The 27,105-nt window shown below is 40.4% G+C and overlaps 1 protein-coding gene across 20 annotated transcripts in view; it reads right to left on the bottom strand.

Moving 5' to 3' along the window:
- The window catches only part of nbeaa (neurobeachin a), a 94,757-nt gene that overhangs the window by 40,072 nt on the left and 27,580 nt on the right, over positions 1–27,105 (bottom strand). For all 20 annotated transcript variants that reach the window (XM_046040036.1, XM_046040042.1, XM_046040039.1 and 17 more), the window contains exons 2-13: positions 24,490–24,721; positions 21,538–21,638; positions 19,494–19,589; positions 19,115–19,236; positions 15,093–15,219; positions 12,395–12,514; positions 11,122–11,268; positions 5,626–5,823; positions 4,595–4,728; positions 3,985–4,093; positions 3,509–3,661; positions 1,523–1,691 (exon numbers count right to left, since the gene is read on the bottom strand). In XM_046040036.1, coding sequence (XP_045895992.1) covers positions 1,523–1,691; positions 3,509–3,661; positions 3,985–4,093; positions 4,595–4,728; positions 5,626–5,823; positions 11,122–11,268; positions 12,395–12,514; positions 15,093–15,219; positions 19,115–19,236; positions 19,494–19,589; positions 21,538–21,638; positions 24,490–24,721 — 1,708 coding nt within the window. The remainder of the gene's footprint in view (positions 1–1,522; positions 1,692–3,508; positions 3,662–3,984; positions 4,094–4,594; positions 4,729–5,625; positions 5,824–11,121; positions 11,269–12,394; positions 12,515–15,092; positions 15,220–19,114; positions 19,237–19,493; positions 19,590–21,537; positions 21,639–24,489; positions 24,722–27,105) is intronic.

The raw sequence follows: 27,105 nt of genomic DNA, 5'->3' as shown, positions 1-27,105 counted from the left end.
TTGAATGCATGTAGCAAGTGGTTCTGTAGAATTAAGGCTGAATAATAATCAAGCCAAAAAATGATTAAGAGAAAGTGTTACTCAAAACTGTGAAAAGGCTTATGGTTGTGAAAGAAAATATTATTTCTATTCAAAAAACACATGTAATCATTTAAAGTTATTACTTTTTGACCTCTCTAATACTATGGCATAGTGTGCAAATTCATATTGCAAATATCATATGCATTAATCACTGGAAGCCTTCCTCTAGTGATGTCTTAATCAAATCACCTTAATCAAAGGTATGAATATCACGGTCAGTGTTGCCCTGTTTATACCTGGATTAACATGCGTCTTGGGTGATCCAATCACATTTGGACAACTCTGGTGGCTCAGTACTGGAGTGAATGCATTGAGGATGCTTTGGCCTCCTCAACACCTGGCATTAAAATGCGTTTTGGGTAATTGCAATTGAACGTGCTTAAAGAGTGGTGTTCATTGAATGTGCTCCTGTTTTTTGGTAAACAGTGAACAAAAAGTATTGGTTTGTGAACATGAAGTTGTGCATTGTTGAGTTAAACTCAATATAGTCAACTAAAATAACAGAAAGGAGTACACATTAGGAAGAAAGGTTGCAGAGGGAAACGATGCCAGGCATAACTTTCATTTTCCAGCTGAGCTATTACATCAGTGCACCGCTGAAGAGACAGGAAAAAAATGGGTGTATAATCCAAGGAGGAAAACAAATCACAGTGGAAAGCAGGTCAGAGAAGGTACAGAAAGTTATTGTACAGTCTATGGTTATAGAGCATATTTTGAACCTGCGCTGAGCTGGACAGAGGATCTCAATGTGGACACTGGAGACGCATATTAATACCAGGTCTGATTTCAATGTACAGAAGCAATCAAAAAATATGATCCAGTTTCACCAAAACCAGTGAATAAAGTCATACAGTTGTGTTTTTGTACAGTACTTAGTGAGGACCAGCCCCCAAAAACACTTTGCTCCGGTGTTGTTTATAATTTTTTTCCCCAACCTAGGTCTTGTCTCATTTCTGATAAACAGTAAATGCATCAAATTAAGGCATTTGGCAAACGGAAATGTTGTACAGTGTTTTATTCGTATATAGAGTGGTGAAGTGGTCACTTGAGATGCATTCTAATGCCAGGTGTGAACTGACGTGCTTAGAGCTGTCCACTTGTGATCCGATCTCCCAAGACACATGCCAGGTGTGAATAGCCTCTTTGTGTGGGACAGGCTCCAGCCCCCTGCGACCTTATACCAAACAATCATAGCAGATGGATGGATGAAAAACATGATGGACATATTCAATGTATGTCAGAGATCGACATTACCACTATGTGTATTGATAAATGCCTTAATAATTTTAGGACTTAAGTCATGTGCCTTAGGAGGTCAGGAACAGTGTCTTTAAATATCAAGTGGTGTTCATTAAGAGTGTAAAATAGACTGCTATTGTTCCTTTTCTTTTTTACAGTGAGCATGCTTTTATGTGCAAACTGTGTGCAGGTGTGAACATACCAAGACCTTTGGGGGTGATTCCACTGCACTCCAGCGGGTTGATGGCCCAGTAGTAGTACTTAAGGGTGTGCATCAGCTGTAGGACGGTGCCGACACGGCGGATGGTGGTGTAGATGGTGGCAGTGCCGATGAACTCCGATGACAGGTATGTGTAGAGGGATAGCTGGACCTGTATACACACCAGACATATCCATTTATACAGCACATATAGGTACATAAACACACACGAAGGTCAGACAAATCAGCTGTGTATTCTGAGTGTTAAAACAAAAGGCATTTTTATTGTGAAAAACACAGCGACAGGGGGATGGGAGGAAACAACACTCCAGCAAAAGCACCAATGTTTTCTGCTTTGTGTTATTTTTGATGTTCCTGTGCCTGAAGCTGTCAAGCATCTGAGGAGCTCCTTACGCAGCGCTGACATTTAGGGAGGCTGCTCTCCAATTGCTCATTTCCTTCTTCCCTTGTTCCCTGTCTCCTGCTGTTCCCCTTTTCCCTCTCTTAATATTCCTGTAACCAATCCTCTCCATCGCAGCCGTACGCAGATTGGAGTCTACTGCACGCTCACAAATCTCTGAGCTCATTACAGTGACCGTGGTGCTAAGGACCAGCCTTAACAAGATAGCTCTGTTTAAGAGGATGAAATTAGCAGAGTGCCTGACCATACCGCATCGCAGGCCATCTACTGCAGAATTGAGAGAGCACTCGGCTGACTTAAACGGCTTTCATTACATTACATTTCATGCATTGAGCTGATGTGTTTACCTGGTGCGATTTACAACTTGTTTGGCCTGAAATCATCATAGCACAATAGTTTGGGCTGCACTGCTCCAACAATAGCTTGTAAGAAACATCCTGTCTCCATCCCTGAAAGGATTACGTTAACCAGAAGTGCTTGGTAAAGACAACAGCCTCTTTATTTTCAGCGCAAAGCAAGGAAGATGTTGTGAGAAATGGCAGATGAGATTCAGATGTGATATCTCCAAGTGTTTCATTTTGTCCTGAGAACGACCAAGGCTATTCTTGCCCATAATGAAGGAGATAATAATACCCTGAGAAGTGGAAAATAATAAAGTTCAGAGGGAGACAGAATGGTAGAGTGGAAGTAAGATTAAAGGATTAAAAGATTTTGTGGTGTTGCTGTGAATTTATTATGCTTGTCTTGTGACCCTGCTGAATTGTGGTCATGTTTACAGGAAACAAATTGTAATTTTCTGTATTGGCACTCAATTGAAGGTAAAAAATCCAATAAGGAACCACACAGGCTTGTCTGGTTTAGTCAACTAAGGTTGATATGTTTATGCTGTGTTGGATTCTGCTGGATTCACACCTTCCTTTTTCTCTCCCGAGCAGCTGCAACTGCTCAGTTGCATTTTTTCAGTCTCAACTCCAGCACGCCCTGGAGAGCGGTACTGCTATACCCAGGAGCCAATCAGATCTCAGGGTCTGAGGGAGGAAGACGGGGAGTCAGGAAGTTCTGAAAATAATGGAGGCAAGGGCTGACTGGCCCCGCGGGAATGCCAGGAACAATCGCATGTAGTTCAGAGTGAAAAGGAAAATAGGAAACACACATCTCTCTCCAGTCCCGGGGTCTTTTCAAATATCACTTTTTCTCTTTGTTTCCTCTGCTTGCCTGTTATATCCTTTCCCTGCGTGATGTCTCAGCTCCTCCATCAGTGTCCTGCAACCTCCTTTGTTATATTATGGTAAAGGGCAATGGCCAATAAGATGTCATTCTCCTCCTCCTCTTTTTCTTCCACATTTTATGTTCCTTGCTTGTCTCAATTTTCCTTGCATTCAGAAAAAAATCTCCTGGGCACTGTAAGCATAAAATAAATTCTCTCTCTTCTCTGTCCTTTTCTTTTTTTCATAATCTAGTCACTCCATTAATTCTCTTATTCAGACCATCATCTCCTGTTTTTTTTTGCAGCAAGGTCATGAAAACACAAACACACACATTCAGTAGATACACACTAATAAACAAACCTTGGCAGGGGTGTGTATCCAGATGGCAGCGTTGAAGAGGACATGGTCACAGAGCTGTTTGAGGAGAGGCGCTCCGTGAGGTAAACCATCCAGATACTTGGCGAAGGACAGGAACTGTTCAAGTACTGCCCTGGTGATGTGGACTCGTGACGACTGGACAAAAGATGGGAAATATAAGCTGAGATTAAATCAGGCTGAATGGTCATTCAAACCTCTTTTTAAAACAATATTGTTGTTTTAACTTTTAGTCTTTATACAGTACTACATTTCAGCCAGCACATGCAGTCTCCAAAACAATCTTACAGCTAGAATCAACTGTTCTATTAGACTGCATTAGTTTTAGCTCGGAGGGGGCCTTAAAAGCTTAAAAACTTAATGGAGGTCATGGTAAAAAGCAAGGCCACTTTCCTTATTCACCCAACAACAACAACATGTACATGAACACAAACTTCTCAGTGTGGAGGCCTTTTACTGACCTTCTCAAGCAGGTATCCAATCACCAGAAAGCCCTTCCCCCCCAGCATTTGCTCCTGCATGGCCACTGAGCTCTTCAACAGCTCCACCAGGAACGCCAGGAGAGTGGCACTGCAACACACACATTGTTCACACATATTTCAGTAACGCAGCGTGGAAGTTGTTGGATGCATTGCTCTGTGTTTTCTGTTGGAGTATGTGAGTAAAGTTTATAAGTAATGTTTGCTTCACCTCTCCCCATAACCACATTTACCTTCTCGTTCATTTATTTTTAATAAAAGGGTGTTTTTTCCTTTGTTATCATTGTCAATAGTAGACGCACTGACTTTCTAAAAGCTGCTCATTGCTCCAGGAAAAACCACACAACTCTTTTTTCTTTCCCACCCTGTTCTCTATGCTCATGGGGTCTTCTTTCGCTTCTTTCCCCCCCTTTCCTTCGTTTGTTTCTGACTCCAATCCAGGATCTGCTGCTGTAAATGTTGCACATTAAATAACAAAACATGCATTTTTGGATGTTTTAGCCCACTGACTGTACTAGAAATCATTTATACAGTCTAAATCACTGCATTACAGGCAGACGCTGGATTCCTTTTATTTTTGTAGACCGCTCACCAGACTGTGGTGTCCACGCTGCAGTCATTGAGCTGCTTGTAGTCCAGCTGAGCGAAGAGAGGGAACAGGACCTGGATGCCGCCTATCGAGTGGATGGCGCTGTGGATGGAGTGGGTAACAATGGCCTTCACATCCTGTCGGATGGAAATTGACTGTTAGTGCTGACAGAGAAACTCACTGTCATCAGAAATTCGGCATTGCTACAAATATTAACAAAAATTAAAGCTCAGAACTTGTCGTTGGTACCTGAATATGAGATTTGAACCCCAAAATATACAAAATATTGAGCACATTTGTCAGAGATACAACCTGATTTCACTATGTATGTACACATTCTTCTTTGTTGTTTGTCCAATAGCTTCTTTTCACACATCCTGATTTTAATCCATATAAAGTGTATAAGATTGGTACAAACACTATATTTTCTTAATTATGTAATGCAATAAAAATATTTTTGGGATTTGAGAGAGAAAATTTTAAATAGAATTTATTTAAAAAATGAACTTAATTTCCATAATGCTGTAAATGGCGCCTATATAACTCTGAAACTGTTTTATGCTTTAACTCACTGGACTGAAAAACCTCTACAAACTACCTAAAATAACAATATAACTATGATACAATTTCACTCACTTGCCACCTTTGCAATTTTGTCTTACAGTAATTGCTGCCTGAATTGCTAGTGCATTTTTCGTACAATGAGCAAAGGAAACTCTTAGGAATCCAGATGAGATACAAAGATGAACCACCATTACCAAGGCCCACCAACCTTGAATGAAGGACACTTGGAAAGAAAACCACTTAAATACAGCTACTGTACAAGCAAAATCCTCAAAAGACAGCGTTAAATGAACAGCAGAGAATCTCACCAAAAAATGCAATTGAGGCGAGTGTGAGCCAGCCTGTACCAAACAAGCCTGATAATCAAACTGAGCTGTCTTTTTCAATTCAATCATTCAGTGCTAAACAAATCACGAGGCAGAGATGCAGAGGTCTGGAACCAGGCTGGTGATAAATCCAACCAGACTGACCTGTAGCATTAGTGCGTGTGGTGAGTGGACAAAGATGGAGGGGTTTTCCCTGGGCGACGACTCCAGGCAGAGCTGGGCGTCCGTCGCCTTGGCGTTGTAGGTGAAGGAGATGGAGCTGGCCAGCTTGCCATCGTACAACACCTGCTTGTGGTGCTCGGCCAGGTGGATGTCACTCTCCGACTTAAACTTGAACGTGCTCTGCAGCAGATGGAGAAAGAGGAAGAAAATGTCAAAGAGTCCTGTGAGAAAAACTTTAAATCCGAGAGACACTGGCCGAAGGCGAGAGATGAGGCGAGAGACGAGTTCAACACCCAAAATGGAGTCTGCTTAATTGCAGCATGAGCCATGTGTAAACAACACAGCATTAGCTTAATGAACACAGAGCTAACCCAGGCATTAATTCAATTAGCCCAGAATGAGAGATGAGCGGGGGAGTGGATGTGTGAGAGAGCCACTCAAGAGCTCCAAATTTATCTCTCTGCAGTCTTATCTATTTGTAGTCTACCAACAAAAAACACACAAAACAGTACGGACACATTTGTTTTATTTAATTTCAGCATATCACGTTACACTTATCCTGCACGTAACATGAACTTTAACCTTTCCCACGAGCTGCTAAAGCTTTATCTTGTTAAAATCTAAAATCTCTCTTTCATGAACTGTTTTCCTTACTTTCATAATTTTCATCAGTTTCTCATACATTAATACTGAAATGCAAACTCACACACATGGGGTGGGGGAACTGTAAAGAACAAAAATCAATATGTTGTCTCCGTTAAGATATTGCAGGAAGTGTAGTTTGCACTTTGTTAATGTGTGTGTGCATCTATGTCTATATCTGTCGGTCTGCACAGGTCTGTGGGTCCATATGTCCTGCAGCAGTGCTGATACACACACGAAGCCCCGCAGATGAAAGGCCAGCGAGTTGCTCAGCCACTCTTTGCAGCAGCTCCTCCAGGCAAGGGGCGCTCTCCCCTTCGAGCGGCTGGGTCCCCAGGCGCCTTGCTCAGCCTGACTGCACAGGAAAGCCCTGGGCTGCTCACAGACCTGCAGGCCCATTTTGTTCTAAACCTTTCATCTGAGGTCTGCTGTAGAAAATGAGCCCTGAGCAGTTTTATCCATGCAGCGCAAGATTTCACACCGAAGCAAAGAGCACGCTGCACAATGAAGACGTCTGAAGAAAACCTCCACAGCGTAACATCCTTATCTCCGTCCAGGGGCGGAATACAAATCTAGCACCATCTTAACTTTAACTTTCTCCTTCCTTGCAATTAGCAGAATCACTTGTGACATGAAAAGCTTACTTGATAAACTAACGATCTGGACCTTAAGCACACTTTCCAGACACACATTCTTGCAAGCAAAACATTATTGCCAAGAGTATTTAATGGCAATTACATGGTAGGACAGCTTGTCTACATTTATATTTTCTGACATTAGAACATATTACTTTAGTGAAATACAAGAGCCGATGACCCAGTGTTAAAAAGCTTTTAAACAGCTGTGTCAAAAAGCGTATCCATTAGCAGTAACCTAGAATGCAGCCATGTGCAAGGATAATCAATCACAAACACAAATAAATTGCTCTATGGTTTATTTTTGAAGGATAGTGGGCCCTCTGCATGAAAAAAAAAACACTGAATAGCCTGAATTTGAAATTAATACACTTATTAAGATGCACATTTTTTGCTGCGTAAGCATTGTGGTGCATTTATGAAGAGTGTGTGTGTGTACTTGTGCATAGGTATAGATGTGGCTGTGTAAATGTGAGCTTGTATTTTGTGTTATGATGGCGGCAGGTAGCTCAAAGAGCTTCGCTGACTCTAAAGGATTAAGGGATGTACGGAAGGCATTCGCCAGGCAGCGGGAGAAACATGCAGGAATGAAGGAAAGTGTACATTTTTACACATGTAAAGCTTTACACAGCTGTGCTTGAACACGTGTGTGTCCTTCATCTGGTTACCAAAACACACACACAGAGGAATGAAAGCGACAACTACCGCCTGAGTCACACCTGAGAGCTGCAGATACGACACTGGCCTGCAGTGATAACAGCACGCAAGTAAGCGCGCGCACACACACACACACACACACTTCTTTCAGCTAAGTCTGGGCCTTCCTGCATCACACAGTGCTGAATGAAAACCAGACCTCCAGAATGACTTCTCCGGTATATGACAAAAATGCTGTAAAACTTATTTTGGCAAATTATTTAAGTTATTAGATAATAAAAACCTTAATAAATACAAATCCCGATTTGAAAGTTCGAGTTGTACTGGGACCAAACAGCCATGCAAGAACCTTGCCTAAATAAAATGCAAAACTAGTCAAACAATAAGTAAACAGTATTAAATATTCAACTTTTAGGGCAGTTACGGATGTTTGGTTAAAGGACACAAGTCATTACTACCAAAGTAAGCCCTGTTCAAATCAGTTTTAAGGGATGCTGTGTGTAAGGATTCTGTTGTGCATTTTGATATTGAACTTTTAGTTCAATATCAAAATGCACAACACAAAGACTTTTAGTGAAACTGGCAAATACACACGAGACACATGTGCATTCAAAAACACACACAGAGACACACAATACAGGTGTCCAGATAGACTCACACGGTCCATTAATTACGGTGTGGCCAGATTGTTGGCAGTGCTTTTGCAATGAGGACATCTGGACTCCTGATGAAGAGTGCAACCAGCGACACACACAGTAACACGTGAGTCAAAGGACATACGTGTAACACACACACACACACACACACACACACAAAAAGACAACAAAAAAACCTGGAGCCTTCTTTTGATCGTAGCCCACACAGAAAAAAAAGATGTTATGTTCCATCTTCTTCTGTCATTAGGAGATCATGGATGTGCTGAACTGCAACACACACGGATATTCAGTACACACAGCGTGTTGGCCATCATGAGGCACATCGAGCGAGAAGACCTTGAACGCTCTCACGGTGCTGAAGGCTTGTTTAGTGGAGCGAGCAGAGTGTCTGTCTGCCTTTTTCTCCTCATTACTGAACAGTAACACTGACAGTGGCTGAGACCAAGATGCTATATACAGCTACACACACACACACAAACACATACACTGTACAGTATATAAAGATACGATTCTACAACAGCGATTAGGCAATACCTCAGGAGTAACTTGTCATATATACATATCAGCATCTGTGTGAACCGGCCTATATTCACATTAAAGCAGGAAGCTGTGTGACACAAGCCGAGTCCCACTTGTGTTCTCTTTTAGCCGACCGTAAAACCAGCGCACTCATCAGTACAATACCAGCACAGAGGCTTGCAGCTTTGAAACAACTGAGCCATTTAATGGTCTCTTCTGGGCATCTGAGAAGCCCCATTCTGTGCCATGCAGAGAGGCAATCATCTGACTGATCAGCCCCAGGAAACTGTGGGCTATATTATTTGAGAGAGGATGATTGCGAGAGATTGAGAAGGCGTAAAACTCACATGTATGATTCAGTGCTCCTATGTGGGACAAAGCTCTACCTCATGCAATCTACTATGCTACTCTGCATATTGTCAATCTGTTTCTCCATCAGTGTCACCTGAGCAAGTCTCAGGTAACAAAAGTACATTTCTGATTCGGTATGCACCCTTTCTTAGGAGCTGCTGAAATACCAGCAGCTGTTCGTACACATCAGCACCCTCAGATACCCGCACAGCCTCACGGTGCTGAAATCTTGACAGCTTTGGACACCTTCATAAACAAGCTGTAAGTGGCCTGAGGCATGCAGGTGTGCCAAAACAAGAAGCAGACAGCTGGCAAGGTGTTGCAACATCTCAGCTGTCACTGATAGCCAGGCCAAAAGGCAGAGATAGTGATTTCTAAAGCTATCAGTGCTCAACAACCAACATTGTGAAGCCTCATTTGAATAAATTTTATTACTACAGGAATGCAAAGTTCTGTGTCTAGACTCTGCGTTTAAAGCCAAACATCCACCAGCACATACTTCCAAACTGCAAACTCCAGATATCAATTTGTGATTTCCCAGGAGGTATTTAGTGATAGAGTTGTAATTTGCTCCTTCATTGTGACCCTTTAATCTATACCTGCTTCATCTATTAACACTTTATATAGTGATTTTGTTCATTGTATGTATTGTAAGTGTTGACATTTAAATCTAGGTAGCCGATAAGTTCTCAGAAGATGTGATTGTAATTGCAGCCACACCATTGGCTCAGATGTCTTTCAGCTGCTGTTGAGAATTTGAAACACCTGCCTCTTCTGAAACAGAATTACAAATGAACACCGGTAGCGGTGATGTTCTGGCTGACAGGAGCAGAATTCATCTAAATGAAAAAAATTCCTGCACCTATTAGGTTACCCGGATGAAGACAGCTCCCTTGTCAAAAGCTTGGTTTTGGACAATAGAATATGTTGCATCGAGGTTATGAGAAGCTCTGAAGCTGTTTTACATTTTGATTACCTCAACACTGATTTCTCTCTGTATTCTCGTCGAAAATCCATACATTTAACAACACCTGCTTTTTTTCTTAGCTATTTTAAAGTATTGCAAAGTACTTTTTTTGCTTCATACATTAATCCCACAAAGGAAAAATCGAGTACTGTACTCAAGCCCAGTCATTCCCAACCAGGGGTACTTGTACCACAGGGTGTGTTTCTGCAGTTGCCAGGGGGTATGTGTAAAAATTGTGGAGTAGCTCAACTAATTTACAAAAAAAAAAATTATATGTATGATGGTGTTTTTTAACAAACATACAGTACATATCCACATAATAAGCCAGCTGTAAAACCGGAACAAATTACAGTTGTCAAGCAAGCAGAGAAGACAACAGTTAAAATGATGTATAAATGGTTAATAAAGACATTAAAGTAATAAAAGTAACAAAATAATAGTTGAAATTGATTAATTAAACAGTTCAAATAGTTATCTAAAAATAATGGATAATTGGCTGATGTAATTATCAAAAAGTCATGAATACACAGTCAAATAGTTGAAATAATGGATAAATGAGTAAACTTGAGCTAAAAGTAACAGATGAAACACTTTCAACAATTCAATTTTACATAAAGAATGTTGTAAAAAATATCCACTTATGTACATAACAGTGGTAAATAATATCGAGTTAAAATCAACTGACTGGTGGTGTTGATGAAAAGGTATTTAAGCATGATATACTTGTAGGGCTGTAGGGGTATGTTCTTTTTGTCATAAAACAGAAAACTCATGCTCCAGCATTAATGCAGAGCGGAACCTACAGTATGTACAACAACTGGCACCAATTTACAGGCTATTTTTGCGATTGATAAGAATGACTGATGGCCTCAACTACTTCTAGCTGACAATGTGAACGGTCAGAGACAGCATTAAGTAACATTGACAATCCAATCCTTGAGTTGCCAGGATATTCTGCCTGCCAAACAGAGCATGACATTGATGCGCTGTAAAGCGTACAGAGAATATCCAGTGCAGTGGGTGATAAGGTAGTACATGGGCGTTGTCTCACCTTGTATCCTGGGCCGAGTTGGTGGATGGCAAAGATCTGAGCCGGGTTGAGTGCTTCGCTGAACACGTAAATGGCTCCCAGCTGACCACAAAACACCCTGTTAGCATCCGCTGTCTCTGATGAACCCAGGAAACACTTGTCATAGCTCTGAAAAAAAAACAGGTAGGACACATGAGGAAATGAGCCATCATACCAAACATTTTAAAAGAGCTTTCTTGCAAAGAAGGTTTGGTAACTCACGGCGCATGGTTTAACATGATTCACTGCAACCAAGGAGGGAAAAAGTGTCCATTTCTGTTTAGTACTTGTAACATTGTCTATTTAAAGTTTAACACTAAACTAATTCTAGCTTTGTTGAAGTAAACTACAGATATACCAGCCATTACTTATCTCTTAAAAATTGTGTGTTTTTTAGTTTCAGTTTCACAACAGACATTAAAGAAATGTTTGTTTCACATTTTGAGGTATTTAAACATAAGTTCATGGCTTTTTGTAGTGATGAACACAGAATGGTCAAAAAACAGCCGCACGTTCGATAGCTGCTCATTTCTTATCGCTCTGTTGCAACTTTGCCATCACCTGCTATTACATTCTTTCTATCCACTTGCCTTTCATCTTCTCCACTCCTCTGACACCCTTTATCACAATGAGATCTTTACTCTTCTGCTTCTTAAAAGTGATTAAGTTTTATCTTCAGCCTTCAGGACAAACACTGACAAACCCTGATAGCATCAACACATTTTGAGACCCGTTCTTTTTGCTCGCGTACTGTATGTTTCTTTTTCGTACAAGTCTTTCGGTGAGCCATACATTTTACCCCAAGGCCGAGGAATTTCTTGCAGAGAATAACACCGGCCCCTGGTAATTGCGGCAATGTCACGAGCCAACCAGGAAGGAAGTGTAATGAAGGCCCTGCTGCCACTGAGAGGTCAGGCTACCTGTCCCCTGCTAAATGGAAAAGTTTGAAGTTGGAGTTTAGACGGGCTGTGCTGGAACGGGGCCCAAGGGCAACTCTACCCCAGCTGCTGAATGCAGAGAGCAAACCTCAAATGTTTGCCAATGTCACGATGGGAGGGAAGTGTAAGCAGTGCCAGATGAATACTTGATTTCGGAGGCTGGAAATAAAGCCCTTACTTGGGAGCAAAACTTCCAATAGCAACAAATGATGTACAAAAAATTATATATTTTTAAAAATACTTTGGGGGCTTTTTTTTGTTCATCATAAAGATCAGTGCATATAACAACGCCTCTTTCCCTCTATCGGTGCCCTTACATCATTGGTGTTGACGTGCCAGGCCATATCGCCGTACGAGACCAGCTGACCGTTGACATAGCAACGGATCTCGGAGTTCCTCCAGCGGTTGTAGATGTGGACGATGCTGATCATGTACCACTGAAAAAAAACGCACACAGAAAGAGACAAGAGGATAAAATAACTGTTGTGTTTTATGTTGATTGATTTTTTTGATGTTTTTTTAATGTAAACAGTGCTGTGTTTTAATGGATTTTATTTATTTATTATTAATGTTGCTCTAATGCATTTCTTTCTTTTGTGAAGCACTTTGAATTGCCTGTGTGTTTAAAAGGCATTGCCTTGCCTTGTTTGCCTTAAAGTATCTAGGCTATACGGTCTGATGTTTTAGTACATTATTTTGTACTTTGCACTGTTGGTAGTGAAATTCATTATGTTGACAATCCTTCTGTAGGGCAGAACTGTTGAAGCCTGTGGTGAGTGAAATGTGAAATGTGTCGTTTCCTTACCTTTACAATTGTTATTTAATAAACACAAACTTGTGGAGATTATCGATGCAAGCCTCCTGCAGTGCAATTATTCATTTTAGATTTATTTTTCATTCAACTGCTGTATGTTTGTATCAATATACAGTAAATTGTCTTTGCAATACTGATTATGCTCTCACAGCATTAGCTCTCTATAAGAGGGTTAGGTAATATGGAAGATTACAATGTGTTAACCTCATTCATTCACCAGAACTCTCTTCCGAAGCTATCCCGTTGCTCACCTCAATACACCATTAATAGTGTGCATGTGTGTAGAGCCCGACCGATTTATCATTTTGCAGATATTATCGGCCGATATAAGCTACTTGCAGATAGGGCTGGGCGGTATATCGGTATGAAGTACATATTGATATAATTTCAAAAGAGAAATAAAATTAGACAATACCGTTTATACCAATATAGTTTGATGTTGAGTTAATTAATATGTTTTGTAAAGTCCTGCCACCGTTTGCTCCTCTCTCCCTCACCGTGCAGCCCCGCCCCTCCCTGTGCTTCTGCACGCAGCCGTCTACTCACAAAGTCTCTAACAACACAGAAGGAGACACAGTGCCGAGCTGCTGCGGTGATCGGAATCGCAGGAGGAGAAGTCCAGAAGACAAGTTCTGTTTTTTCCGGCAACTAGCCTACTACTGATGGAGAAAGTTACCAGGGAGAGACCAAACGGGGCGGGGCACACTGACGTGTTTGCAGCAGAGGTACGTATGTTAGGTCTGTGAGTGTGAAGAAAACTGAAGGAGACAAATTCAATAAGTGAGTGACACTTAAATAAGTTCCTACAAATAGTAAAAACATGCCCCTAAAATCCTGAAACGTTAGAGTGAAATCACAAAGTTGCAGGTCCTCCAATTATGTAGTATTAAATTAATTTAACAGCAGAAAATGGTTTCTCATAGCTTTGTCCAGAATTAAAGGGAAAACTAGATGTGAACATGCTACATAGTAGAAAGTAGTCATTGTGGCAGATTATATGTAAAGTAATAACTATTGCATGAAAACAATTATATACATAATTTTTGACAATGTAGGAGACCCTGATTATCATTATTATCATAGCAATGACATGAGATATGATATATGGTATTATTATTATTCGTAGTAGCAGTAGTATATAGGTATTTTTTATAGTTTCTGTTTTGCTAGCCCCCACAATCCACTACTTTAATGTTCATTAGTAGTAGTACTCTATAATTTATAACAAATCAGATATTTTTAAAATTTCTCTGTAGTTTTATGCATTTGACTCTTATTTATCAAAACTTTAATATATTTTGTTGTACTTTTGTTCAAAGTACTATTTATAACAAAAAAGTTAATTTTTATACTGCATTATGTCATGGTATCTTGGTATGGTCTCAACATAACAAAATTTTAGGGATAATCTTTGTTTATGTCATGCGTTTCTTTAAATAAGGGGAAAAAAAGAACATCGGCCGATATATCGGCTATCGGATTTTAAAATCCCTAAATATCGAAATCGGTATTGGACTTAACAATCCCATATTGGTCGGGCTCTGTGTGTATGTGTGTGCATGTGTATGTCTTGATTAGAAAGCATCTTCCCTGGTGACAACACAGACACGTTCCCTAGAGGAAGGCTGAAGTTGGGAGAAAGACTGCAGGGGGGAGAAGGAGAAGCTTTTTTGCTGGCGCATGCATAGCTGGAGAGTGGGCAATACCACACGTGCATGCAAGCACTCACACACTCACACACACACACATTAACACATGCACGCGGTGAACAAAATGTTGTGAGACATGGTGACTTATAAATTGATCAAATGGAACCACTGGGAACTTTGTTAGGCAGTGCAGAGATTCTACTGGGTCAGCAAAAACTGCAAAAGCCCATCTCATCAAGTGAATGTGTGTGTGTGTGTGTGTGTGTGTGTGTGTGTGTAAGACAGTAACAGAATGCTGACAGTGCGATAGAGGGGCAGTGTGCAGGTCTTAATTGACAGACCTTATGTACACTCATCAACACTCCTAGTGCAACACAGTCCTGATGCTGTCTCATCTAACAAGTGGCACAGGATTATCAAACTCTCCACTGACTACAAATTATGTTAATAATGAATTACTAATATATAAAGATAGATAGATAGATAGATAGATAGATAGATAGATAGATAGATAGATAGAGGTATTGGTTGCATCTATGTGTGTTTTCTTACCTTGCGGGGTTGGAAATCATATTTCACACAGTGCTGAAAGCCTTTTCCTTTTGACTTCAACGACGTCACAATGAGACAATTTCCCACAAAGTGAGCGGAGTAACCTATTCCTTTACTGGTGCGAAAACTGCAGGAGAATCAGAAAGAGTTACAATTATTTCAGTTATCAATTCAATATCTGTGTTTGACAAAAACTCTTCCACTTAATAATAAATAATAGCTCTTAATTAACAGTAATTATGGTACTTATAATGAATGGTGCTACATTTGAGTTTCTGTGTAACTAAATTATGCTCACCATGGAATGTTGTTTTATTTTAGTGAAGCTACCACTAGAAATGCAAAAAGGTCAACTACATCAAAAGAAGTCAAATATTTTTCACAAGGTAAAATTTTACAAAAAATAAATCCTGATTGCTAAAATACAAGCATGGCACCTTTCAGACTGACATATTGCATATTATGTCAGTCTGAAAGGTATAATATATAATAATCGCAATACCAGTCACAAAAAGCAGGATTTTTAAGTATTTTCTTTGCAGCAGCACCAGGGGTCCCAGATCACAGGTTTGTGGAAAAGCACAACTAATCCCCTTCCCTCCTTTTTTTGCCATAATGTTTCTCTTCCCGCACTTGTAACCTCCATGTTAAACCCAATCTCACAGCTAAGCTTCTTCACAAAACAACAAGACACATTTCACTTCTAAAATAGGCCCAGACAGATCACACACATAGCAGAGCCAAAAAGCAAATCTAAATCCCTCTCATGTGAATCCCTGGTACACGTTAGGAGTGTGTATAGTGTGTTATCGCGGCCTTCCTGCAGCTGTGGAGGCCTGTATCAGACAGGCGGCTGGAGTAGCAGCTGCATCTGGGGGAGGATGATAAGACTTGGGCCAGAGGAGAGGAGGACGTCCTCTCTCACTCCTCACTTACCATGACTACTTGACAAATGGTTACTAAGGAAATAGGATTACATCCCAACATTTTTCACGATCATATCTCTGCAACAGTATCCAGAGAATATACAGGAGAATGTCATCCATGTGGACAACTAGTTCCCCGATTCTTTAGCAAAATCTTTCTGTTCATAATAAATCAGAGTTTGACTCTGTGAGAGTTGAAGGGAGGGCGCTGCTGGTTAGTGCCACAGAGTGATGAGGTGAAGGGAAGAAGCCAAGCAGCGGAGTAAAGGAGTTCAGTTAAATTAAAGGTCAACGCTAATGAAGCTTCACAGTAGCTAACGGCTTGCACTTACAACGCTAATGTTAAGGCCAGCGAGGTCCAGAGCTGCACAACGAGCGGAGGCATCCACCCAGCAGCACACTCATAATGGAGTGCCTTGACATTTAAAGTTATGTTCTAAATTATTATCTGTTTATCTATTAACTTCCAGTCCTTGTCATTCAGACTGACAAGATAAATGTTTATCATCTGGTGTTCTTCAGAAAAGGAAGTCCAAATAAAAATAATGAGGGTATTATTACTTATTGTTCAGAAAGAAGTTGCATAATAGAGAAGATTGGTTCCAAAATGACTGCAGAGACGTAAATATTACTTCCATAAAGGTGCCCGGGATCACCTCTGGGCCTGTGGTCTGCAGATCTTCAGTTAAGTGAAACTAGTAGGACACATTAACAGTCCAGGGACAGAAAAAATCCACACATTATCAGGTTGTTGCTTTTCTTGGAACTTGTGATGGGCTTGTTTTCTAATAGGCTAAACCATTAATCGTTTAAAGAGGTGGTATTATGCTCATTTTCAGGTTCAAAATCTTAATCAGGGGTTGTACCAGAACAGGTTTACATGGTTTAATTTTCAAAAAACACAATATTTTTCCCTCATACTGCACATTGCTGCAGCTCCTCTTTTCACCCTGTGTGCTGTACGCTCCGCTCTTGAGCTACAGAGTGATGCATCTTACTTGTACAAAATCTTTGTTGGGAATTGCACATGCGCAGTTCCCAGGTAAGGACTACTAGCCAATCAGAAGCAGAGAAGGGCGGGTCGTAAGAAACAAGGTAGTGTGATCCAAATCAAAGCCACTTCAGACTGCGACCTTAACCTAGCAAATGGTCCACAACCACACAACATCATTGTTCCACATCTTACCATCAGGACTAAACGTTTAACTGTTGCCGGTGTTCTGACGATCTATGCTGCCTTGCCGAAAAATGCTACCAAAGCACAAATCGATAGACTCGACTCCACTCGGCCCTGCTCCGTTTTCCATTGCAGATAGTACCCAGAGATAGTATGTAGCTTGTCGTTATAGTGACACCACAGACAACTGCCGCGACATAATGTTCAATGCGACACACACACCAGCGACCCACACAGTTTTCTCTTTTTTAAGTTAAAACGTTTCAACATTACTCAGAATGTAAAGACAGATAAGCGGTATGAAAACCTTCCAGCTGTGTTTTGCTCTGCCGTTGTTGCTGCAGCGGTCTGTGTGACGGCGGGAGCAGAGGGCTCTGTGAGCGCGCGGCTGGCCGGCCTCACACGCTCCTCCCGAGGGTTGGCACAGGCTTCCCCCGCAGCCACTTGCGGAGCTCCTCAACTCCAAAAATATTCAAGCACATTTTTGTTCTGCCTTCACTTCTCGTAAAACTGTCAATATTTGAAATCTACACAGCTGATTTCTCACCTCAAAACTTCTCAGAAGTGGATTTAGTGATGAAATTACATACGAAAACTGTAAAATATAAAAATTTCTGTTGCTGGCCTCCGTCTGGCGCACACAATGATGATGCAGTGAATAGTGAATATTCTCTCTGACCAGTCAGCAGTCTGTCATGTTTTCACGTTACATTTTAGTATCCCTCAGCTCACTTGGAACCTCGAGGGAGGTGAGGTGGTACGAAAAAGTACCTGGAAGCAGGTACAACATTTCTACAATGGAAAACCAAAGAAGGCGAGTCGAGCCAAAGGCCCTCCGCTCAGACTAGCTTGGTTTGAGGGCGTGCCTGACCCCGCTAGCCGCTTGGCAAGCTTTATGATGTGTTTTCATTGTGATGTCACAAGTAAAGGAAGTGAAGGGCTGGACTACAAACGAGCTGTTGGGAGAGCTGTGGGAGATGGGAACTCCCTTTGGGCTGGACTTTGGGCTTTTTCACTTTGCAAATCTGTTACATGGACAAAAAAGATATATAACTCAGTAAAGGAGAGGGAAAAACCAAAAAGCATAATAACAAAACAAAAACTGCAAATTTTGCTGATCCAATGACCTTTGCTTTAACTCCAACATCAAGTTATTTTTTTTTACACATCATTGAAACCAAAACCTAAAAAATGTTGTGCAAATTCATGCCTCATGCATTTGATCACCTACCCTGCACAGTGGTTAACAGCTAATGTGGGAGATTATTAGGCCTAAGCGAAAGTCTGCAGTCTATTAAGTTCTTTCTCATGCTGTGATTAACTACAGTGCACTCTCCTTCAACCTGAGTCACTTATGTTTACTTCAGTTAGTTTCTTCTTACTTTAACTAGTATGACTTTTTACATCCAACTGGAACAGGCCTGAAGCTGCTTTATTCAGCTGCCTACTTTTCTTTGCTTGGATATAGCAATAGCAGAAGCAAAAGAGACTGTTTGTACAGTCAACAACAAGAGGTACAATTTCTTAAAAGCTGTGCTGCATCTAGGACTACCGTCAGCAGAGAAGCTGGAATTTCTGCATCTTTTACTATCTTTTTTTTCTCTGTGTGACTGTTGAGTCAGATTCTACAAAAAACATCCTCTTTGATTCTGAAGGACAAAAACATAATGTTTACCATTGACATTTTTGATTCCTTTCCTTTTATTAAACTCCTTTGTAACTGTGCTGGTAAAAAAAAAAATCATTGTGATGTTGTTGGGTCAAGAAAACAGGCAAAGAAAAGAAAGATTTATAGCCAATTGAAAATTCTGATGTGGATTTTTCATTTGAGTTAAAAAAAATACTTTAAGATGATTTCAGTCCCAGCATCCCGTTTATTTTTATCATGCAATAGTCCAGATGAATAGCATCCTACTTACCAATACAGGTACGGTTTGTCTTTATCCACGTTGATGTTGTTGAGTGGATCCTGTCTGAACCACGTGTTGATAGTGAATCCATTCTGGTAAGGCCATTTGGCAATTGGTGGCAATGCTATGGCCTGGGGGAGGATAAACACATCAGATCAGCTATTGCCAATGTTAATTGAAATATAATGTGTCACTCACTCAGCCATTACTTCCTTTTCATCATTCAACTTCGCAAGGAACGCAAGGAGTGCCAATTACAGTAAGATGTGCTTACTGACTGCAGCAAAGAATGGCGTTAAGGACTCTTCACCAATTTGGGTGCACAAAAAAGGTGTGTGTGTGTGTGTGTGTGTGTATATGTGTGTGTTTATATATTGGTCAGTCTCACCGCTGCACTGCGTCCTGGAAAGTTGAAGAAGGTATCAGGACCATGTCTCTGAGGCATCTGGTTCAACACCGACAAGAGCTTGATAGCATGTCTTGGCTGGAGGAGAGGAGAGGAGAGAGAAAGTGAATATTATGTGACAGATGCAGACTATCACAGACACAGGGGAGAGACTATTAAAAAAAACATGGTGTGACATCACATCTCTACCACAACTCCACTGGATCAATAACTCTTCAATCACCTCTGCCTTCCCCCGACAACACCTCATCAATACCATGGCAACCATTAATTGATCCGTCTCTGGAGAGGGCTGCTGGGGGAGGGGGAATTGGAAAAGACAGGAAAATATGGGCGAGGTGGATGAGGTGGTGACAGTTATTGGACAGAGGAGGTACGGAGAGAGGGCTGAAGAGGGGATGGATGATGGTCTTGCTGTGGACCGCTGATCAGTGACCAGGGGTTGTTGATGGCGGCTGTCCTGGAGCCTAAGCAGACGGGAGACTGACGGGAAGGGACAAGGGTATACTGACTTCGCCAGTGGCCAGCCTGTACACTTTACTAACACTACAGCGAGCTGATATGGCAGAGGAGAAGGTTGAGCCTCCCAAACCCACCCAAAATGTGTTACAGTTTGGTTTTAAAAACACCCACTCTCACTCCACTAAATCAGCAAACTAAAGGGGGCAGTTAAGATGATGACAACAAGCACTGTAAGTGGAATTTGTACTAAGCGCTCCAGACTCTCAACTCCTGAATTAGTCTCGTTAACAGGTACTTAAAGTAAATTTGGCATTGTATCCCTAAAAGTAAGCACGAATCAACTGCTAATTGGATAATTTAGGCGGAATTCTACAATAAACAGTGAAACATTATGTATTTTCAATTGAGGAGTTCATGTTAATGTTTAAGTGAAGAAGAAAAAGTGTTAATCAAAATCTTTTCCACTCACCTGCCAACACCCACCGACAATAACCACAACCAAAGGAAATGTTTGATATATCGGTTAGCACACAATAAGAAGAGTTTCTGGGCTGGCTGATTAGATGTAAAGAAGTCTGGTGAAAAAGTCTGACAGAAGGGAATAGAGATAAAATGAGCCCTTGAGCAAGGCATTTAGTGGAGCTGCTTGGAGGTTAGTAACAGAAGATGACAGACCATACTGAATTTACAGCCTATTTCAAGATTGTTTCACCTTCACAGCTGCTTAGGCTGTTGCTGGGTTTTTCTTTCACTCAACAACAACAAAAAAACCAACACAGTCAAACCTCTGTTGCATTAATAACACTGATTACAAGAGAAAAAAAAAACATTAAGCGTAAGCTAAATTGCCCTTGTCTAGGCATACACTCACAAATCAATCCAAACATAGATACACACACACATACATAAAGATATACGCCCATCCTCTATTATTCTAGTCTATTAGTACAACCATCCCATTAAGTCACATCCAGACTAATGACACACAAACAAACTCATGCTATATAATTTATCTAATACAAAATAAATGTAGCTTCCACGACTACTAATTGTAGAATACTGGCATATCAGAAAAAGTGAAAAATGTTTGATCAGCAAATAGTCGATGTGAATTCCTGAGTCTCTTTTGAATAAATATAGAGGGAAATGTTGCTTTTACTTTAACTGTAAAATATGGTTTTGCGTTATTGGAGAAATAGCTACTCAATCCAATCATGAAAACAAGCAATGGTTAAGTCAACAGTTTTCTAATGTAGCTGTTACTCTGCTACCATCAGAGCCACAAAAGGGGGTTTGGATTGAAGTTTCTCCCCCCCAAGAGTGGATGGACTTGTCAGTGATGTCATTCAATATGAAATAAAAGAAGAATTTATGATATAAAACAATATTTATAATGATGATATTATTTTCTTCCACTTTTTGTAATGTAAATGTGTTTGTTCCCCACTACCTACAAAGTAGATGTGTCTTTTAAGCAAACATATTCCTGTGGTCATAACACAGACACATAAAATCTAAAACTCTGATCTTCAGTCAGAGGTTTCTTAAGTGTCCACTGGCTTACCCAGATGCCGTTGTCTCCCCTCAGCATACTGAAGAGCAGCTTCAGCTCTTTGACTGTGATGCTGTAACTGGCCATGACTCCCAGCATGTCCACCAGGAGGTCTGAGAAAACACAGGAAGAGGAAGAAAGTGAGCACAAGAGATCAATGTGTGTTTTTGTGTCTGTGTGTTCTCATGAGTGTGTTTGTGAGTCAGCATTTGAAAGGCAATTCTCTGATAAGCCATAGTGAGGTCATTAGAAAAACACAGTTAGTATACTGTGAGTGTTGAGTAATCTATTATTCAATGCAGTCAAAATTCAAGTGTGTTTCATCAAAGTACTTGGAGCTCCTCCACTGTATACTAAACACACACAGCCTTGAGTCTCGAGCAGAGATGCTGTGCACAGCATTACTTAATACCTTGAATGTTTACACCCGATGTAATTTATTGTCGAGTTAGTATATATTGATCTTGATACATCAGGTAATATGAGGCCAACCACACTGAGAAAATATTCTCAGCTACTAGCTAAACAAACCATGTTGTGCATCAGCTAATACCGACAACAGTGACATGCTCGCATATTATGTACATTATGTAAATAAATTAATGGTGATTTGTTGATACACTTTGATACACTTTATCAATAAACTCCCAGATACTCAAAAATGTTGGGACATATTGGGAAATATGTTTATTCACTGACAGTTACAGGAAAACATTGATATCATTCTGTCTGTGAGCTACCCCAGAAGGTAATTAGCTTAGCTTAGCAGAAGGGCTGTCAGCTAGCTTGTCTCTGTTGAAAAGTTTTTAAAAAGTACCTACCAGCATCTTTTACAAAAACACAAATATAAAATATTCTATTAATTCTTGGCCGGGCCTGTGACGGTTTCCCAGTGCTTCTAGTCTTTACGCTAAGCTAAGCTAAGCTAATTTAAGATAACTGTCTGGACCTAGCTTCACATTTAGCATACAGATATTAAAAGTGGTATTAATCAATCTTCTGTGTTTTTCCCGAAATGTCAAACAATCCTTACATTTCTTCCTATTTTAAATAACAACAATAACAACCTGTCAACAACCTCACTAATGCTGCAAAACTGCTCTTGTTTAATGATTACATGTCATGAAAGTGACAAAAACAAGGCTTTAAAAAGATTTCCCTCTGAATATTCAAGCAGATTAATTAAAAAGTACATTGTGTTAAAAGATGTTTGTTTAGTCAAAATGACCTTCCTGCCTCATTGACTTTCACTTCACACAGCCACAACAGATCAGTGTGATGACAGAGGTACAGCACAGCCCTCTCAGAGTGCGGCAATCTGCTTACAAAGGCACTACTTTCCCATTAGGCCTTCTAGATATGAATAGAGTCTTCCCACAATATTTCATTAGCCAGAGCCCAGCGATAGGGAATAAAGCAGAAGGCTAGCTCACTGTGGTGCTTGGTATGAGAGGAATATGCAATACACAATGTCCTAGATTCAAAACCCCGAAGCTCTCTTTTTGGTACGATCAATCAATGTAGGTCATTTTAAATAGTTTTTTAAAAGAGTTACAATCTTGGTTCAGAATGGGAGTCTGTGAGAATTGGCATTAAATTGATTTAAGTGGTGTATAGTCTGCTGTGGTGAGCAGTTATAAGTCATAGAAGTTATAAAGCACATTATCTTGCAGTCGTAGGTAGGGCAGAGAGGACACTGGGGGGAGGGATGGAGAGGAAACTCACTCCGAGGCATTATTAAGGGGAAGTCAAGGTCAATATGAACATGTAAAGAGACGGCTGTGTATGTGCTGTTTTCCAATCAAGCCCTCTGTACAAATCACGGCACACACAGAAACATACTGAGGTCATTACTCTGCTTCTGCTGCACCAGCCGGTTGTTGTGGATGTCTGACAGCAGGGCAAACATACATGCACACATGAAATTGTTCTCTTGTGATGAAAGATTCAGAGGTCACTGAAGGAAATTTTCATCCATTGGCTCTTATCTTTAAGAAAAAAAAATACAACGTAAAGAATAAATAGTCCAAAGTAAACAACATACTGTCAGTTCCACTACAGTTCAATGTCAGAAATGTTCTGAATCTGAAAATATCAACCACAAGCTTGCCCCCATTTTGCACTAAAGTTCAACGATCATACACTGTAGAACATCAATACACGAGAATGCAGTCTCAAGACATACTGTTTTCAACAAGGCATGTGGCTTTCACAGAGTGAAGCACATTCCATGCTTTCTATGGTATCACAATTGTTTTTCCACCTACACACACAACCCACTTTTGAATGCAGGAGATCATTGTGTGATTTTCAACGGGACTTGTGGGAAATCTGTGTGAAATCACTACTTAGACCAAGCATGATGAGGATAATTGTGAAAAGCAAAATTCAATAATAAACCTTAACACCACCAGTTTTTCACATAAAGTGAAAGTTGAAGAAACCTGATGGTTAGTTAAACTCTTCTTTATGGTCAACACTTGAAGCAAAGCAGTGGATCACTTCACAAATCTGAGGTAGAACATTCAAAACAATGATAAAATCTTTGTCAACAAATATGCATGTGTAAAAAAAAGGAAGCTTTTTTCCCCCCTTTTTCCTCAACAAAATAAACATCTTAATAAAAAAGTCCTAATTTGTGTATGAGTCAAGTGAATAAAATCAAAAAATTATTGAATATTTATTGAACATTTATTATATTGTTATTGAAAATATATATATTATGCCAATTATTGTTTTATTTTCCAGCCCTATGTCTTAGGCACATTGTGTGTGTTTTATATGCTTTTTTAAAAATTAAAAATAAATAATTCATCACAAAAAAGGATAGTAGAAATGTAATAATTTTACATGTGGTTGTCAACATACCTGCCATATTCTACTATACAGTATATCGATACTGGAAAACAACATATGACATATGATTTTTTTCTTTACTTATACCACCACATGTTCATGGATTACCTGCGATCATGTCGTCCACAGAGCTCATCTTGAGCAGCACCTGCTGGATGAGGCCGACCTCGGTGCTGGTCTGCAGGTTGCGCACGCTCTTGCGGAGGATGGCGGTGAACATGCTCCAGATCTCAGCCTGGCACGTCACTTCGCAGTGAGACAGCAACTCAACCATGCAGCCAATGCTCTCCGCCTCCTGGATGATGAAGTTCATCTCCAGGTCAAATTCGCCGCCCACCAGCTGTAGGAGGCAGAGGGAGGTGGGGGGGGGGGTCATGGTTTGGGAAGCAGGAAAAGGGCAGGGAACCAAAGTTGTGGAAGGCCGATGGTGGAAGTGTTAGGACGGCGGACAGGAAAAAGTGGGGAAGGGTGATGAAGCAAGGGGGAGGAGAGAGAGAGAACAACAGAGAATGATTTAGTGAAGCATTTAACCTTTTGTCTGTAGGAGAGGTAAGCCTGGCTTCTGATGGATGCTGATTGTGGTTAGGAAAGCATTTCTTCTGCCGGAGGCTGCACATACTGCAACAAATAAATGTCCTTCATCTGTGTACACACACACACACACACACACACACACACACACACACACACACTCTCTTCTGCTCACTCTCTAATGTGAGGAGCGCAGCATTCTCTGTGAACTACAATCACTCTCAAAACACAGCATAAAAATGGCCTCCTCTACTGCCACACACAACCATGCACGCACACACAGACACTGATTAATACACATTTCAGTCCCTGTCCTCTCAGATAGCATTAGTCAGAGGACACCATACTTTTTAACATCGAGTGCAAATGTTCTGTCTCTTAATGGCTGGTGCACTATAATTACTTGTGATAGTACAGCAATCATATCACTGTGCCTCACACGCGCGCGCACACACACACACACACACACTAGCACACATAGTCATGCACATGAACACAAGCATACCCACGCAGTTCATCCTCAGCATACTACACTATCCAGGAAATGGTAGCTATGGCAGCCATCAAGCTAAGAGAGCATCATTGAGGTTATTAAATCAGATGGAACAGGGACATGCAATAGGTTATGAGAAAGTAGCAGACAAAAGATTAAGAGCAGAAGTAAAGAATAGGATAAACATGACTGTGACTATGGTCTTTGCGCAGGCAGAGAGAAATATATAATGGATAACTCAAGTATGTTTCAAAAGGAGAGAGTAGTCGACTGCTATCTGCGTTTTGGAGAGAACAAGATAGAGTAAGAAGTGGCGGGGGCCAGTGAAGGACAGCGTCCAAAATGAAAAGTGAATCTGCGTTACGTTCAATAAAGGGTTTATTCTATATAACAACCTAAGAGAAAATATTATTTTAAGTAAGGCTGGGAATGAATTCAATACAATTGTATGTGGACTCTCAGTTAAGGTGGGTCTTAATGAGACGATCATACTTGATCAAGATCATTAATGCTGTACATTTTACTAAATTGTGCTGTCATTGTAGTTGTAATTTAAAAAAACAAAAACAACAATAACATGTTGCTGACTTTAACGTCAACAACTGAGCCATCTCCATGACAGCTGAGCAAACTCCAACCACTGATGGAGAATGGCGCTGGAAAAAGCTAGTAACTGCTTGTAGTTGAGAATATTTTGTTATAATATTTTGTTATACTATATTGCCCTCATTTGCAATATACTGATATGTATGTATACAGATATACAAAAAATGATATTCATTTCAGGCTTTTAGAAAATTTAAGTGAAACTTGTGAAAAAGGAAATAACACATTCTTCGTCTGATAAATGAAAATAAAAGCTCCCTTGCTAAATTCAGTACCCTCAGGAGTTTGTGCTAGTGCTGCAATAGGTTTTAACATTTTGCATTATCCCACATGCCACTGAAGGCTGCTATTCAGAAAAACTTAATGAACTGCATGTCCATCCACCTATTTTTATACAGGTTTTCAATTTGCACAAACCAGAAATAACACACAAGAAACCTTTTACACTTGGCTGAGGTGGAAAAGCTGACATATCGAAAAACAATATGTGACAAAGTGAATGTGACTTATTGATCAAATCATTACGTACATGAAGCATGGGACTTATTTGTCACTCAAGCTCCAGTCCCACTGACGAAACTGAAAGTAACGACGGACATCAGATATGTGTGGATCAATGAGACTGTAATGTTCCTCAAATTAAAACATGAAATAAATGTTTCCGTCAGGTTTTCCACTGTTTGAAGTTTAAGAGAATCTCTTTTAACTATGCTTTTTCATGCGCCCACTTCTTCGGCAATGGTTTAATGGCACCCAGCTGGCAATTTGCACCACCAGCTGTTTATCTTCATGCACTCAACTGCTAATATTCGCATTGAGTAGTGGATGGAATAGCACATTAATTTGTATTTTCTTTTGCCAATTTTCTGAAAATGTGGTTAGAATTTATGCTACGTTTGGATGGAAACCTAATTATGGTCTTCTTTTAATGAAACTCCAGATGTTTGGATTTAATTGATTTAAAACTGACCTGGACCCTGATGCATGTTGAAGCAGCTTGCAAGAAAACAAGATCGAGGGCAAGATGGTCTCTCCGATATGGCCATGTATATTTACTGACATAAAAAGGAACAGCAATCATTAGCAACACCAGC

This window comes from Micropterus dolomieu, linkage group LG23 (assembly GCF_021292245.1).
Source record: "Micropterus dolomieu isolate WLL.071019.BEF.003 ecotype Adirondacks linkage group LG23, ASM2129224v1, whole genome shotgun sequence".
In the NCBI taxonomy this organism is placed as follows: Eukaryota; Metazoa; Chordata; class Actinopteri; order Centrarchiformes; family Centrarchidae; genus Micropterus; species Micropterus dolomieu.
The sequence above is the reverse complement of the archived record's forward strand: the minus strand, read 5'-3'. Positions and strand labels throughout refer to the sequence as shown.